General features: G+C 42.5%; 1 protein-coding gene across 5 annotated transcripts in view; it reads right to left on the bottom strand.

The window, feature by feature from the left end:
* RC3H2 (ring finger and CCCH-type domains 2) overlaps nucleotides 1–13,507 on the bottom strand; it is a 29,633-nt gene extending 16,126 nt beyond the window's left edge. For 2 of the 5 annotated variants that reach the window (XM_083806953.1, XM_083806950.1), the window contains exons 1-9: nucleotides 13,346–13,499; nucleotides 8,450–8,532; nucleotides 5,337–5,633; nucleotides 3,830–3,947; nucleotides 3,140–3,373; nucleotides 2,037–2,212; nucleotides 901–1,101; nucleotides 391–523; nucleotides 32–150 (exon numbers count right to left, since the gene is read on the bottom strand). In XM_083806953.1, the coding sequence (XP_083663079.1) occupies nucleotides 32–150; nucleotides 391–523; nucleotides 901–1,101; nucleotides 2,037–2,212; nucleotides 3,140–3,373; nucleotides 3,830–3,947; nucleotides 5,337–5,567 (1,212 nt within the window). In that variant the 5' untranslated portion in view covers nucleotides 5,568–5,633; nucleotides 8,450–8,532; nucleotides 13,346–13,499. Of the gene's footprint in view, nucleotides 1–31; nucleotides 151–390; nucleotides 524–900; nucleotides 1,102–2,036; nucleotides 2,213–3,139; nucleotides 3,374–3,829; nucleotides 3,948–5,336; nucleotides 5,634–8,449; nucleotides 8,533–13,345 lie in introns of all 5 variants that reach the window. The other 3 variants (XM_083806951.1, XM_083806949.1, XM_083806952.1) reach the window with 2 other exon arrangements.
* Between the last annotated feature and the right edge of the window lie 1,792 nt (nucleotides 13,508–15,299).

Consider the following 15,299-nt stretch of genomic DNA (forward strand, 5'->3'; position numbering starts at 1 on the left):
GACATACCACACAATGGTCAAATACAGTTACCTGTGGAGTTTCATGTCCTTTTCTACTGTAATTCTGAATGAAATCCACTAATCCATGTACCACAGTCTTTACAGCCACCATTGCATTTTCCAGCTGCTCCCATGTTGGAGATGCTGCATCTAAAATTATTAAAAAGCAGGCTTGTCACTCTGTCAATAATTCTAAGTGCATCATAAATGAGACAACTCTACCAAAACACTAAAGTACGATAGAATTCAGAGAATCCTGAAGAAGAGTTTATGATACGCTACATTAATTAATAGGAATTTTGAAACTAAGAATGGAGGTTATCTTATATAATTTACTTTGCTAGATACGAAGAATGTGAAGAGATCTTAAAATAAGATTCATTTGCATACCTGGATTTGGATCTATGTTTGCCAGGAGCTCCAAATGAGGCCTGAGCCTGTTTAAGTTTGCAGGATCGCCCGTGCGCTGCAAGACAATTGTCAATTCTTGTACACTCTTCGCAAAAGACTCTGGAGACTGGAGCTGAAAACCAAGTAAGGATTAGTGTGTTGCATCATACACCTGTGAACTACTAATTTTAAGAAGATTTTCATTAAATTGGTTCCTAAATGCAATAAGTAGTGTCTTCAGATAGTACATAGCAAATATCAGTGGAGAGAAATTTTATTTCTCAACTCAGAATCTGCCCTATGAAGCTTCATCATAAGACACAAAAAAACACTGTACTAGAAAACAAAATGTCTTTATATGAAGAATACACTACAGTGAGGAAAAGCCTTCATTCTAGTTTTAACCAACCAAAGACAAAAAAGTAACTGAAGCAGTCCTTGGATTTTTAGCATAACATTTAACAGTCAAACACAAAACTACAAAGATACTAAAACCATCCTTTGACAAACCTTGTCGATAATGGACTGCATGTGTGATTTATGTGCCAAGTCACCATAAAGAAGGGAAGACCATTGTTCTGGTGATATTCGAAGTCCTGCTTCCATGGCAATGTGAACAATTTGGGCATCGTGCTCTCTCCGCAAAGCCTCGTAACTCCGAAACTCTTCTTTAAGTTGCATCAGAGAAGAATCTTCATCCCTTTTAGTGACCTAATAAACAGTGATGTGTACACACTCCTTTAACAAAAAAAATCTCTAAGACTACCAGAAAAAGAGCTACCCAGCACAAAACACAGAAGTATATTACTGCTGGATATTTACCTTATACTTTTTTTTTTTCCATTTGATTATCTGCTTAGCAGGGCACACAGGCAAAACAACCAGCTTTTCAAGATTTTACAGGATCACTAGTAAAAAAACTGTGATATCAACTCCACTACTTCCAATTTAGTAGCCAATCAGATTATCTTAAGTCACAGAACACACAAATCAGTTATCTGATATGGTAAGGTATTTAGTAGTTCTACCAGTAGCTGGTGCTGCCCAGCATTAGACGATGACTTAAAGAAACAAGAAAGACTCTAGAATTGACTTAAATGATACAAGGGAAGAAAAAATTTAAGATAGTGGCATTTAAGGAGTAGAATATTTACCTGAGAGGCCACTATAAGTATTAAGACAGTTGTCATAAAAGGTGGTAACAGATTTCATGTTTGTTTAGTGACATTAAGTATTAGATATTATGATAACCGTGTTCTTAACTGTGATTCAAAAACAAACAAAAATAAACAAAGCCAAAAATGACAATATTTTACTTCTTCCTGAAGCAGGCTGGGAGTGTCATGTTTCATGCCTCTGTATTTAGGAGAGAATTTCCAGAGGAAGAACAGCAATTAGGAATGAGAGTGGTAATTCCAGAATTGATTCCAGCTAATTCCACATTTGTTCCTTTAGCAGAGAACTTCAATTCTTAAACTACTTCATGTCAGTTTTATGCTATATATTCTACACTATTCAAATGTGTAGAAACTGAATTTATGTAACATTTTACAGATGAAAGATTAATCACAGGAAGGGTTCTTTGGAATTGCACTAGTTCACAGTAACAAACTTCAAATATTTTGAAGTTAATTGAGGTATTTTACCTTAAAGCATGATGCTCTATACAGTAGCTGCACAACGTGACCAATGCTTGTTTTAGAGGCCTGAGGAAATCTTGGTTCTAGCCTTTGCACAACAAAAAGTACCAGAACTTTTCTTGAGAGCGCAGAGCCATCTTCCAATGCCAGTAATACAAGTTTCAGTGCTTCTTCTTGCATAGCTTTAACACAAAAATATAAGATAGGAATAGAAATATGTTGCCAAAAAACAGTAAGGCTATCATATATTAACACCCTAAGTAGGAACATATGAATTATCTTGAATATAATTCGTTATTACTTTATTTCACTAATCATAAAAAAAGCTTTGCACACATATTTTAAGAAATTTAGGAGCATTTAGAACCACTCTAAACACAGCAGGTTTAAAGAGCTAAGACTGATTTTCAGTAATAAAAGCATAATTGGTGCACCTTTTATACTTTTCTCTACTGTGTAGTCTTGTAGCCTTTGTCATTTTGGACATCTCAACAACGCTACACCATGAAGCTGTATAGAATATGAGAACAGCACAGCAATGCTATCATCAATTATCAGAATCATGAGAGGATTACTTCCAGTTTAAACACAACCTCCTTCTCATCTCCGTGCTTACTTTTGCAGCATACTTTAAGACCTTGTTGTTTGTATTGAAGATAGAAACACCATCACTATAAAATTTAAAAATAAAGTATGCTGCAATTAAAGTTAGGTTGAATGTTCTTACAGCTACTGGATGAACAAGAGAACATTTGCAGTTTTCTATCAAATTCTGATCACAGGCAGCATTACAACTAATCTATGTTAGTTACACTGCATTACAGGCTGTGCTGAAAGCATGTTTATTTACTCTTCTTTGCCAGTTTTGAAATAATTCTTCACCATTTCAAAGAACAGTCAATAAGGCAGAAAAAACCCCAAACCTTTCAAGAAAGCAGATTCTCTTAACTTGTAGTTCTTTTTTTTTTTTCCCTTTCTTCTTAGCTTAAAGTTGAAAACCAGAAGTAATTGCACTTTCAGCTGCACAGAAGAAATTTCCAAGGAATGTTTTTGTGTTAAGAAAAGGTACAGCTGAACATAGTCTGTTGCAGATTCTGCAATTACCTTACCTGGCCCTAGAAACTGACATCCCCGTGCCCTGACAGCAGCCCAAAGGTTGGCAGAAAGCTGCTGAGGATTTTGGTGCTGCAAGATCAGTTCTGTAACAGTTCTCTCTCCCAGTGATCGAGCTGCCCTCATAGCTCGAACCCGACCCTCTTCCTCTACCAGTTGACAATTCACTAGTGTCACAAGCTTCCTTTGCATTGGACGGCTCAGTGCACTCTGATTCAAGCTAGCAACACCTACAAGGAAGGAAAGAAAAGGTAAACTACTGCTTTTTATCAGGCAAATTAATCTAAACAAGGCAAACAAAAATGTCTAATAGTATATGTATGTCTCTAGGACTGGAATGTAATCACAGGTATCTTCCTTTCTCTTGGGCAATTCTGGGTAACTCATTATCAAAAAGAATTTTAATTAGAGTCTTAAAACTGACGTCAAACCCCTCCTTTGAGGAAAGTTCTGCTTTAATACAAAGTTAGTACATGGAAATATTATTAAATAAGAGTATTTAGTAAACTTGAAATTAAGAACCAAGTGTCACAGGTGTGAATAAGCTTTTAAAGACATAGGGGAAATTTTATTATGAAAATGAGATAATTATCCCACTGAAGCCTAAAATCAGTGCTGAAAACATAATGCTGTTAAAAGTAAGCCAATCTGCTGCATCAAAATTCTGCTGTTCAGGAGAAACTCACCTTTTCCTCCACTTAATGGCTTTAAGTAGAGTGCCAAATCCTCAACACATTTCTTTGCTACTTCATAATGTTTGTTCTCTCCTACATTACTCAACTTTACTGTCTGATGATCAGGTACCTACAAAAATGCAAGGGAGAGGGTAGAAAAAATTATACATATCCATCTGACAAGCCTATGATGGTACCAACATCACTACCATTAATTACATAACACTGCAGATGTACGATGCTTTTTAGAGAAGACAGGACCCACCCATGTTGTCTGGAATGCAATAAGGAATAACAGAAAGGACTAAAGACAAAGATCATGGTAATGAAAGATTACTTTTGTTAGTACTTAACACATGAAGAACAAAGGTAGGATAAAAAAAAAACAATAACCAAGGCCTCATGAGAATGTAGTTAACAGATAAATGAAGAACACAAGATTTGTGAGATGACCAGCATGATTTACTACAGACAGGGAAGTTATAATAAATTGGCAAGAATACAGTATGAAAAAGTCAAAAACAAAGTTAAAAAAATAATTTAAGCACAAAGGCACATAGACATACAAATAGCTTTGAAGTCTTCAAAGAGAAGAACTAGCAAACTTAACTGGTGGAAAAACTCAAAGTGGATTAACAAGGTCAGACTATGAAAATAGAAGGAACATTAGTCACAATACAGTCAATTGTTTGAAAGACGTAGCAAGAAGTTAGGACACCAGGAAAACAAACGTTCTAAGATCAAGGCAGTGACTAGACACAAATTTAGAAACAAAAAAAAAAAGAAAGGAACAGATGAATTTGAGAAACAAGAACACTGACATATAGTGTTATTACCAATAGTTGTGTCTAGGCATGTGATAAGGCATTAAAAAGCAAAGTAAAAAAGCGTCCTTACTGCATCACCTAGGTGTTATAACCAGCGTAAAATGAAAAAGCACATGAATCAGCATAAGGTGAACAGACTTATTTAGTCCCCATAACGCACAGTACTGATTATATAATCGCTGTTTTGCCACTGCTACGAGACAGCACAGGGAACATTCCTGGCCTGATTAGCCAGTATCTGAAAATGCAACTGAAAAGCCATCATGCATATTTAAAAAAATTACACACACATTTCTGGAACTTGGTTGAACAGCTAGCTACTTCGAACATGTGACATGTAGAAATGAGACTCCTTGCAAGAAAATTTAGAATGAACGAGTGCAGTCTGCAGGCTTGCTTTTCTAGTGACAGATAATTGTTTATACCCTAATAGGCATTTTTCTACAGTCAAAGTTCAAGAGCCTTTTTACACCAGAAATCAGCTTACAACTAGAATATGTTTTCGTTTCCTGAGAAACGGATGGTTCTGAAAATGGTGTGGTTCCTTTTAGGGTACACATGGACTTTAACATACCACAAAGTCAAAGCCTTGCCATTTCTCAGCCTAAAATGAGGGGAAAATATCAGCACATGTACTGCACGTAAATGCTAATAACATGGAGTGGCAAAACAAAAAGCTGCTTAAATCATACCTGGGCTCCAACTAACTGGAGGAGTGCAAAGTTTACAGGAAGCACATCGATGTCTGTATTGATGGCAGTCTGGTCGAAAGGACATGCCTTGCGATGAAGCTTGTTCAGGCAGGTCTTACAGACAGTGTGAGAGCAACCTAAGCTGATGGGTTTGTGCACATTCTCATCAAACTCGTTGTAGCAGATTGGGCAGGACAGAAATTCTGTCCACTGAGCTGCCTGCACAGGCATTGTGGAAGCTGGACACTTGTTTAGCAGGCTAGCAGACCATTATTTCACTGTACTACGTTTTGGCAGCTGTAAGTGAATAACAGATTATTTAAAACATGCCTTCTGATAATTTAGAATATTTTTTAATAAAAATACAATTTCAATATTTTACAGAATAAAACTGAATCCTTATGTCAAAAAAACAACTCTATTTTAATAACTCTACGAAAAAGGCTCATGAACTGAATCAATGCAGACTACCAGAAATTAAATGTAAACATATTCACAATAAACGGCACTAAAGTTCTTCTCATGGGATTACATACATCGTTAGCAGAGGAAAAGGAAGACATTTATTGGCTCAGAAAGTGTGTAAGCATGAATAAATCCCACCTAAACTCAAATTTTCAAAACGCTAAAAACGTTCCCTGATTATAGAATGGGCCTGGGGAGACGGCACAAAAAATGAGGGAGTATAAAACGTTACGTGCTTTCATCTGAAGTAGAGCAATCCCTTCTTTCTGAAGTTCTTATTCGGATTTAATCAGACACCAAACTAAACACTGCCTTTTACTTTTTTAAAGCAGCATTTTCTGTTTCTCTAAGGCATTTCTGTTGAGAATAAGAAGATACTAAAAGCGCGAGAGATTAGTTTTATGATTCTCTTATGCCATTTCCCCTTTTGTCCTGAGAATCCCTCCAAAGGGCTCTTCTGCCAGGCAGAGATATCGGTGTTCAGTGTTGCTTTTCACATCTCTACCTGACAGCAACGCGACTCCACTTCAGTAAGCTTGAAAGAAAATACCCGATATACTGAAAATCCAGGCATTTTGGACAACACTTATGATAAAGCAAGCAACAACTTCAGTTGGCTTGTTATTAAGTCTTTTGTCTCAAAAATCAGCACCGTACTCTGTCTAGCAGTATCATGCAATTTTTTTACATAAGCGTATTCCAGAGAAAAAACAGAGAAATTGTTCTGAAAGATACACAATTTTATATAACTTAAGTTCTACGGAAAAGATAACAGGCCTAAGAAGTTCATCGAAACCGCTCACGCTAAAGCTTTCGGCACGAAGATTTACATTCACAGCTTCATCTATGAGCTGAGCAGCCCCACCCTTCCCTGCAATGTGCCGCGATGTTGACTTTCCATGCAACCCAGAGACCAGTTAGTTCACTTCAAGGCAATGAACAAGCCTACCCTAGCAGCTTGTTAGAAATGCAAATACACAAATGTTTTAATTACACGTTTAGAATTCTATTTTTCTTTTCCAATGATGGAAAAACGGAAGCTGAGCTCTCCCCTCTGCATTTGAATTCAGTGACTTGTCACTGCGATCCCATTGTTGGCTGTGCTACGGTTTAATTAATGCTAAAGTATCGGACCATTGAAATAATTACCAGAACACCAAATAGACTTGATGTGTGGATGTATTTTATGTTAATTATGACCATCTGTTTAGAAATCCTATTTAGTACTACGAACATTCAGTGGCCTTTAAGTAACAGGATACTTGTACAGGATGTCCTTATCTCAGCGAGCTTTTCAATATTATGCAGAGATTTTCCCTCCCCAAATGAATTCCCATAGTAAACGTAAAACAAAAACTGAAAGTTGAACCTGTCCCTCCAAAGCCAGACTGCTGAGACAATGCTTGCAGCATCAGCCAGAATACTCACATCCACTGGACAAAATAGATTTTCATCCAACTTCTACAAAAGCACAGTCAAAGCTCTTGCAGAGGTGAAAAAGGCACTCATCTTTAATCCGCTACTGCTACACGTGTCTTTTAACCAAGGAAATGCAGACGACAAGTAAATAATTGCAAAAACAAACAATGAGCCAACATGCCTGGAAAGATTTTTAATTCCTCGGTAAAGAATCCCACCATTTCCTCCAGCTTCCCGACCAAAACGGCAGGACGAGATGCACAGAATCGTAGTGCAAAGCCTTGCAGTAAACACTGTCCTTAAATCTTTTTGCCAGCGTTACCAGAAGCATCAAGGTACTAACGCAACGTTACTGCTGACCTAGAACAATTCTCAGTGGCTTTCCAGCCAGCTGACTGCACAGCGCAGGTAGCAGCACGGCCTAGGCTACGTGGGGAAGTGTGCTGCCACCGTGACTCACAGAGGGAAAAGTTGAAGGAAAGGCCAGTACGCACGCAGCTCCACTGCTAACATGCTGTTGGGCACTGACAACCTCCTAATAAACAGTCTCTATTTCCACACCACTCATTAACTAACTCCAATGCAGGAATCCCTTCTCTGACACAGTAGCCACATTCAGTTTCCACAGATACTTCAGAGCCTTGCACAAACAGCCACCTCTCTATTTACAAGCTTCTACAATATAGCTGTTTGTTTTCCAGGCCAGCTCAGAACTGAAACAAAACAGATTCTTTAAGAGAGCACCACTGATTTTTGAAGATCTGTCTCTGAGTATTTAATCATCATAAATGACAGATTCTTCTAAGCATGTGTTGACCTTCATATTTCTTGACAGGAAAAAGTCTAATTAAATCAGCCAACAGCTGGGGAAAGCTCTGAACTCTGAAAACTTCGAGCAGCCATAGACAGAGGAAGTCTCCATACTCTATTAAACATGCCAGATATCCTGCCATTCTTGCACTCCAGTGTGTTAAGAAAACAATCTCACATCTACTAATTATCATGTTGACTTCTACAAGAAGCATAAGCCACATGTTTAATTGACTCTTGCTCCTTGTCAAAAACAACGCATTTCAGGGATGTTCTCTTGAAGAACAAATTGCTCCAGTGCTCTACACTGAACAAAGACAAGGAAGGAAACACAATAAAGAAGGTGAATGAGAAATCAGTGGCATTGGTTTTTTTGTGTTGTGTTTTAAAAAATGGAAAATATACTCCGTAGAATTCACCTTGGTCTATCTATTCATTCTGTCAGATACGCTATGTCAGCACACAACACCAGGCTTCTCTTCCCTGTCAAAGTTGAAGCACCCTGCAAAAAAGAAATGTCTGATACAGAAACTGGCCAAATATACAAGTAAAGATTTTGAAAAGAAATGGTAATTTTTACTTAAAATATATTTACATACTATCACTCCAATAAATGTTATACTATTACTATTAAGAGCAATCTCAGATGACAAATTGAAAAACACAAGTGCCTAAGTTCAAAGTTACATAATAAATAAAAACTATTACAGTTGAGTCATTTTGTTTGTAACACAATAACGTCTTCCCATTGCAGTAAAGGTTGCAATGGAGCATAATAACAATCAGGAGAAAGTCAGTGATTAATCATTATTTTAGACAGGATGCTTGATGGAATTGAAAGCAGGGATGGGGGGAGCAGGTGCGAAGCCCCAAAGCTTTTCTCACGCAGCGGTACAACTTTCACATAACGGAAGTTTTAAGATTCGGATGTTATTTTACATTAACTTTTAGCTACCTAATCCTAATCCCATGACACTCTTTGCAACTAATCAAAGCCATCGTACTGACTCAACAACCTTTCGATACGGCCCCATAAGCAGCCCCATAAGCAGCCCGTAGGCCTGGCTTCCTAGGGAAGCCAAGCTTGGGTGACCGTACTTCTGTCAGCTTCTTCCCCTCCCAAAGGAGCCTTGGGACCCCTGGGCAGTTTTCACGTAAACACGACAGGGATGCTTCACATCTGAAATGCATTCACATTTCATGAAAGTCAATATCCAGAGACCGGTCCAGGTCCACACACATCTCAGGACAGGCGACGGCACCACACGCAGCAGCTCTCTGCCTGCTCTTACTTGCCTGGCCTGCCAGCCAGAACCCAGCCCCCACCAGCCCACGTTGCCCACTACGGCGCAGGACCATTTGGAAGGCAGGGCTGGGACAACTCTGCGGGAACTCCAACGTTTGCCCTGTCGCAGAGCCACTGGCGACCTCTGGCTTTGTGAAGGCAGTGCGGATCTGTGGAGAACAGCAACAAACGCCTGGCGCTCAGAACAGGACTCAAACCGTGAGGACAGCGAGGCACCGCGCTGAGCAGCACGCTCAGGGCTAGCTAATTAGAAACTCTGATGCCAGCGCTTTATCTGGGAGTCTATCCATATCCAGGTCTGGGAGCCCTCACACCAGAAGCCATTCACTTCTCCACGGCAGACGTTAACGACCTCAGGAGGCCAACCATTACACAGGAAGAGAAAGGGACACGCTTCAGGTAGCGGTGCTGGTGCCTTACATTTTAATTCACTGACTAGGTTTCTCACCCACACAGAGATACAAACCCAATTCCTTTTAAATGCTTTTAACCCACATTTCCACCTTCCAAAAAAGCAGCCAAACACACACGCCTTGAGACAGAGCAATTTCAGCCCCTCCACCTGGATTTTCCTCATTTTAAAGATTTTTTGTGCATTTTGACCAGCCAGCCATTGCACCAAATCGAGGTGTAGCTCGTCGAGCAAGGAAGAAAAAAGCCAGCGCCTCCTCCCCAGCTAGGTGCCCCAACTCCTGGGTGGCACGGTGAGCACACGTCTCGTTCTATGACTGCTTTATTTTCTTCAAGCTCAACACGAGGCCGAGGTGCTCCCCTGCAAGGCCGCACACCACCGGGGCAGCGCATTTACCAAAGCACAGGGTGTGCAAGTACCAGCCCTGGTCAAGGAAAGGTCGAAGGCTTGAACTCAGTTCCCCACAGCCCAGGCAAACGCCTAGGAAAGAAAAAAGAGCAGCAGCCTGGGAGCTGCCGAGCTTCTGACCAGCAGCCTGGGAGCACCACGTGAGGTCTGCCCTGGCCTGCCACTTCGGGTCCCCTGTGGAACACCCGCAACGGACGGTGCCGAAAGCAGATCTTGTATGAGAATGGACAGGGCTGAATGGAGGAGGGTCTTCTCTGCAGATGAAGGAAAATCTTAAAAAACTTATGGCGGCTCATTATATGGAGCTTTCACAAACAAAGGCGGTACAGCCCACTGTGGATTTAATCCCAAATCTCAGACATAAATTGATTTTTAATCTCTAAATTAAATAGTCTTTGATATTGACTTGCTCTTAATGTTGACTGCAAAGATCATGGTTTTTATTTTATTTTTTATTTTTTTAAAGATCTCCATTTTAACGTTCCATTTATGCAGATTGCTCGCACTGCAAGGACCAACTTTTTCAAGCCTTCCTTCCCAAGTTAGGCAGTTCTGAAAGCATCCTGCCTGGGTCAAAAAATTAGAGTGCCCACATAATTAAGTTATTGGCATTATTCTCTGCAAAGGCTAGAATCTTTTGTTCGTTTCTCTTCAGCAGCCATCATCTACAGATCTACAAAACTAGCTTCACTAAAGGCTTAGAAAAGGGCTACCCTCATAATAGCTTTACACCATTCAGCGGTGATGACTTGAAATTAAAATAAATCCTCTTTGCAGAGCAGACTTACTTATTTCTACATTCCATAAAATCTGTCACAGGTAAATCTCTTCATATCACATCAGATTCTATATGAAGGAAAGTCTTTAGCGACCATTGGAGACGGTATTTCAATCCTTTTTTTCCACTGAACATTAATGGTACTGGGAATACTACAGCCTAGCTTCAACTCCAGAAAAGTTATCACCAAAAGAAGACCTGGTGACATCTCTGAACCCGTAACTTCACCTACACTACGTTTAGCTAAAACGCCCACCAGATGCTTCACTAGCCAGCTTAAGAAATTAAAACAGATCGCCTCGCCCTCCCTAAACGCGTGGCTGAAGAATAATTCACAACAAACAGCAGCACAATTCACCAACAGAAACGTCGGTTCGCTGATACTCAGTGGTGGCCAAAGTTCACTCGGTTCCGATGTAAATCTCCCCACCCTGCTCAGCACTGGAGTCGGCGTATCCCTGGCAGCCAACACCTGCTCGTTCCTGTTCAAGTGCTGCCAGCAGAAGTCCTGCTACTGGATTTTAAGTTTCCTACATACTTATGTAATGCCACCGTGGGGTTTTTGTGCTCTGTAGGTGTCACTGAGAGGAGAGCTTGCCCTTGCCACAAGCTCGAGATGAATTCAGCTCCTGTAACAGTATCGCCTTTTCAGAACTAGCTGAAGGGCAAATAAACAAACAATTTTCTTTGCCACCAAAATTGGTTGAACTTGCACCAAAGGCAGATTAAGGAAATCTGTTTCTAAGCAGATCCACATTGACGCAATTACTCCAGTAAGAGATATGCTGAAGGATTCCTTATTCTTCACGAGTAATTTCAGAGAATGAGGACTCTCACGTGTGGCTTAGTTCCTCAGGTCTTTCAAATCCTTGGGGTGTTTGTTTTTTTAAACACCATCTCCATTGCAATGCTTCAACGATAAATTTACAAAAGAGGTTCCATGGTCTAACATTTTTCAATTATAATTTTAATGAAATACTAATTCCTTTCTGAGACATTAGCAAGAAAACAGAGGGTTTCCATAAGGGGCAGAAAGCCTTTTTAAATTTGTACAGAATGGCTTAATATTCCCACGGATATAAATTTTATTCCTTTCATCAGGTCCAGCCAGTAAAGAGAGCCCACTTCTATTCATTCCGCTAAGAGAACTACATTTTTTTGGGGGAAGCTTTGGTATCATACACCTGGCAAAATAAACGCTACTATCTATTACCCTTGGGACACTAAATACTGTAAGCCACCAAAACCTTAAATAAAAGAAGATGAATATTCAACGCCATGCCTTAAGTTCAGGATATCCCAAGAACTGTCGGTAAAATTGTTAGAATTTAATATTTGTGAGAGAAACGGCCATGACCTCAAACAAGACGGCAATGTGATTTAATAAGAAACCTTTTCTTGTGGAAAGCTTTGCCCATGCTGCAGATATAAGAAAAAGTTCATTAAAAACGTACGCAGCCCTTGGGAAAGTGATTAATTACAGAAATTGAGAATTTAGTGCTTCACAGGGTAATACCTGTGCTACCAATACACGCTTCAATTTCTAGAAATTCCACAGATGTTTAACACAGAGCAAAGGGCAAATAACAGCATTTTGATTCGGGAGATTTAAATTGTACGTTCTTACTGAAAATGAAAATTCTGCCACTATTACAAGCTCACAACGTGTGAATCGGAGGCTTGTTTTAAACGTTCTTTCCAGCACTGTGACACGGCTGTGACGGGCATGAAGAGCAACTACAGGAGCTGCGATCAGAGCCACCTTTCCCCACAGAAACCCTCAGCGGGCGTTTAACGACAGCGAGGGGACGGAGGCCGACGCCGGAGCCCTGTCAGCGGGGCCGCGCCGTTACCTCACGGCAGGCAGGGGCCGGCCCCCCGAGCTGGCTGCCAGCCCCCGGCCCCCCCGGGGCCAGCCCCGCCGCTCCTGCCCGCGGTTATTTATTTATTTATTTACTTATTTATTTATTTAAGGCTCCCGAATGGCGACGCGGGGCCGGGGCCTGCCTCCCACCGCGGCTCCTCCACCATTACCCGCAGCAAGGCGCCGCGGGGGCGGCTCCCGCTCCCCCCGGCACCTGAGGGCTCCGCGGGCCGTGCCGGGGCCGTTGCGGGCGGGCTCCGCCTCTCCCCGCTCCCCGAGGCCGCCGCCCGCGAGCCCGGCCCCAGCACCTGCCCCGGGCCCGGCCCCGCTCCGCAGCCGCCCCCAAATGGCCGCCGCCGCCTCACGGGGGGGGGGCAGAGGGCGGCGGTTGGGGCCCGGATTCCGCAGCGACGGGAACCGGGAAGGGGAGGGGGGGGGGGGGGGTGCGGGCGGGGCCCCGCCGGGTCACCGCGTCCCCCCCCTCCCTCGCCGCCGCCCCGGCCCGGCCCGGCCCAGCCCAGCCCAGGCGAAGCGGCCCCGCTCCTACCTGCGAGGCGCGGGCGGCGGCGGGGCCGGGAGCTGGGGGCCGGGCCGGCCTCTCAGACGCCATGGGGCGGGCAGCGCGGCGCGGCCCGGCGGAGGCAGCGGCGGGGGCCCCGGCGGCGCCGCCTCATCGCGCTGACAGCCGGGAGCGCCCCGCCCCCGCCCCGCCCCTCTCGCGAGAGCGCCGCGGCACCACGTGACCGCGGAGGGGCGGGGGAGGGGGCGGCACCACAGAGCGGCCGCCGGCAGCGCCTCCCGGCGGCGCGTCGCGAAATGGCGGCGCCGCTCCTCAGCGCCGTGTGCGCGGCTCCTGCGGCGCTGTGACGGGGACTGGCGGTTACAGGTACGGAGAGGGGCGGGAAAGGCCCTCCGTGTGAAGGCGGGCGCAAAATGTTTCCCTCACGACGCTCCCCGGGACGCTGCGGGCACCTCACGGAACCCCCCTGGCCCCACACAACTGCCCCTCACGGTCACACACAGCACAGCAGCGGGGCAAAAACCTCACAGTCCCGCTCCCCGCAAAGGTGCGCCTCAAAAGTCGGCCTCTGTTTTCCCTTTGACGCAGGGAAATACCCTTCACACGCCTCTAAGAACACTTCATCATTCCTTGTATTTCGTTGGTCTGATTACCAATGATAATCATGCGTCTGTCAAAAGTGAGTATACACAGCACAAATGTAAGCACAGCTGAACCAAATCTGTCCCATAACTGCACATTTATTGAAGGGTAATGGCAGCCCGGCGTAAAAGGTTGGGGTGTGGGGGAGAAATAAACTTTTTCCTTGTTTTATGACCTCTCTCAAGGACAAAGAAGTTTATTTAAAATAAGAATGTAGACACAAAGGAAAAGCTACATACAAACCTGTACATATACCCAAGTTAATACCTGTAAATACAGGAAGGGTGAGTGCAGGGTATTAGCATGCTTTTCAAGGTCAGGCTCGTAATTTTGATGCAATTAAGAACCAGAAATTAATGGCATTCTGTGAAAAACAAGCAAACTCAATATTAATCACAAGGTCAAAAAGGCTGACAGTGACAGTGTAACAAATGCAAACAAAAGACATTGCTCAGAAATGCTTTTTTTCCCCAAAATGTGAGGCAGTTGCACTGTAAACAAGATGGCTCCCAAATCTCAGCATGACAATTACTGTAGATAAAAATCACCAAAATAAAACCAACGATCACCTTTTAACGTTAAGTAAGAACAGAGATTTTGAAGGCAGGGCCTCATGCTCAAAGTACTTGATAAAACAGGTGACTTTAATCCAGTTACACAGCTACTTACCTTGGGTGCATCTTTTTTGTCCCTGCTCATACAGACACCCAGGTAGGCAGACTTAGCATGCGTGTGACTTGACTTTCCAACGGATCAATACAATCGAATCACTCACAAGAAAACTTAAACAAGTTAAACTTTTTGTGAATTTTTGAAGGAACACCGCACTGGTGGCCCACTCAGCTTCAGAACACAGTACTTGCCTGTTTTGACTCCATGATATTGGAGGAAGGCATACACACACATAAGGCCTACTATGAACTGGGACTTGCAAATATTACAGTCCAACTAATACGTACTTTAAGTGGTGAATAATATCAAATTAAGAGATTAAAAAACACCTTGTGAAGCAAGTTCTTAAAATCTCCTCAATGAAAGTTTCTAATACATGATGACAATTCTAACGCTGGCATAGCTGATTGTTCCCATTACAGGTAGTACCAGGAAACTGCACCCAACCCCTCACATAACTGATAACTAAAACCCCAAACAACAACTGGTACAGTCACAGTAAAGTAAGTTAAACTTGTTAATCGACATTAAAAATTGTTGTTTTTTATTTTCAAAACAGCCAAGCTATGGAGCACAAGCGTCACACTTCCGGACTCATCAAGAACTTCACAGCAGCACTTCTGAAATTTGAAGGAAAGTGTACCCTCGTGATACAGACAAGATTAAG

This window comes from Anser anser, assembly GCF_964211835.1.
Source record: "Anser anser genome assembly, chromosome: 21".
NCBI classification, from domain to species: Eukaryota; Metazoa; Chordata; class Aves; order Anseriformes; family Anatidae; genus Anser; species Anser anser.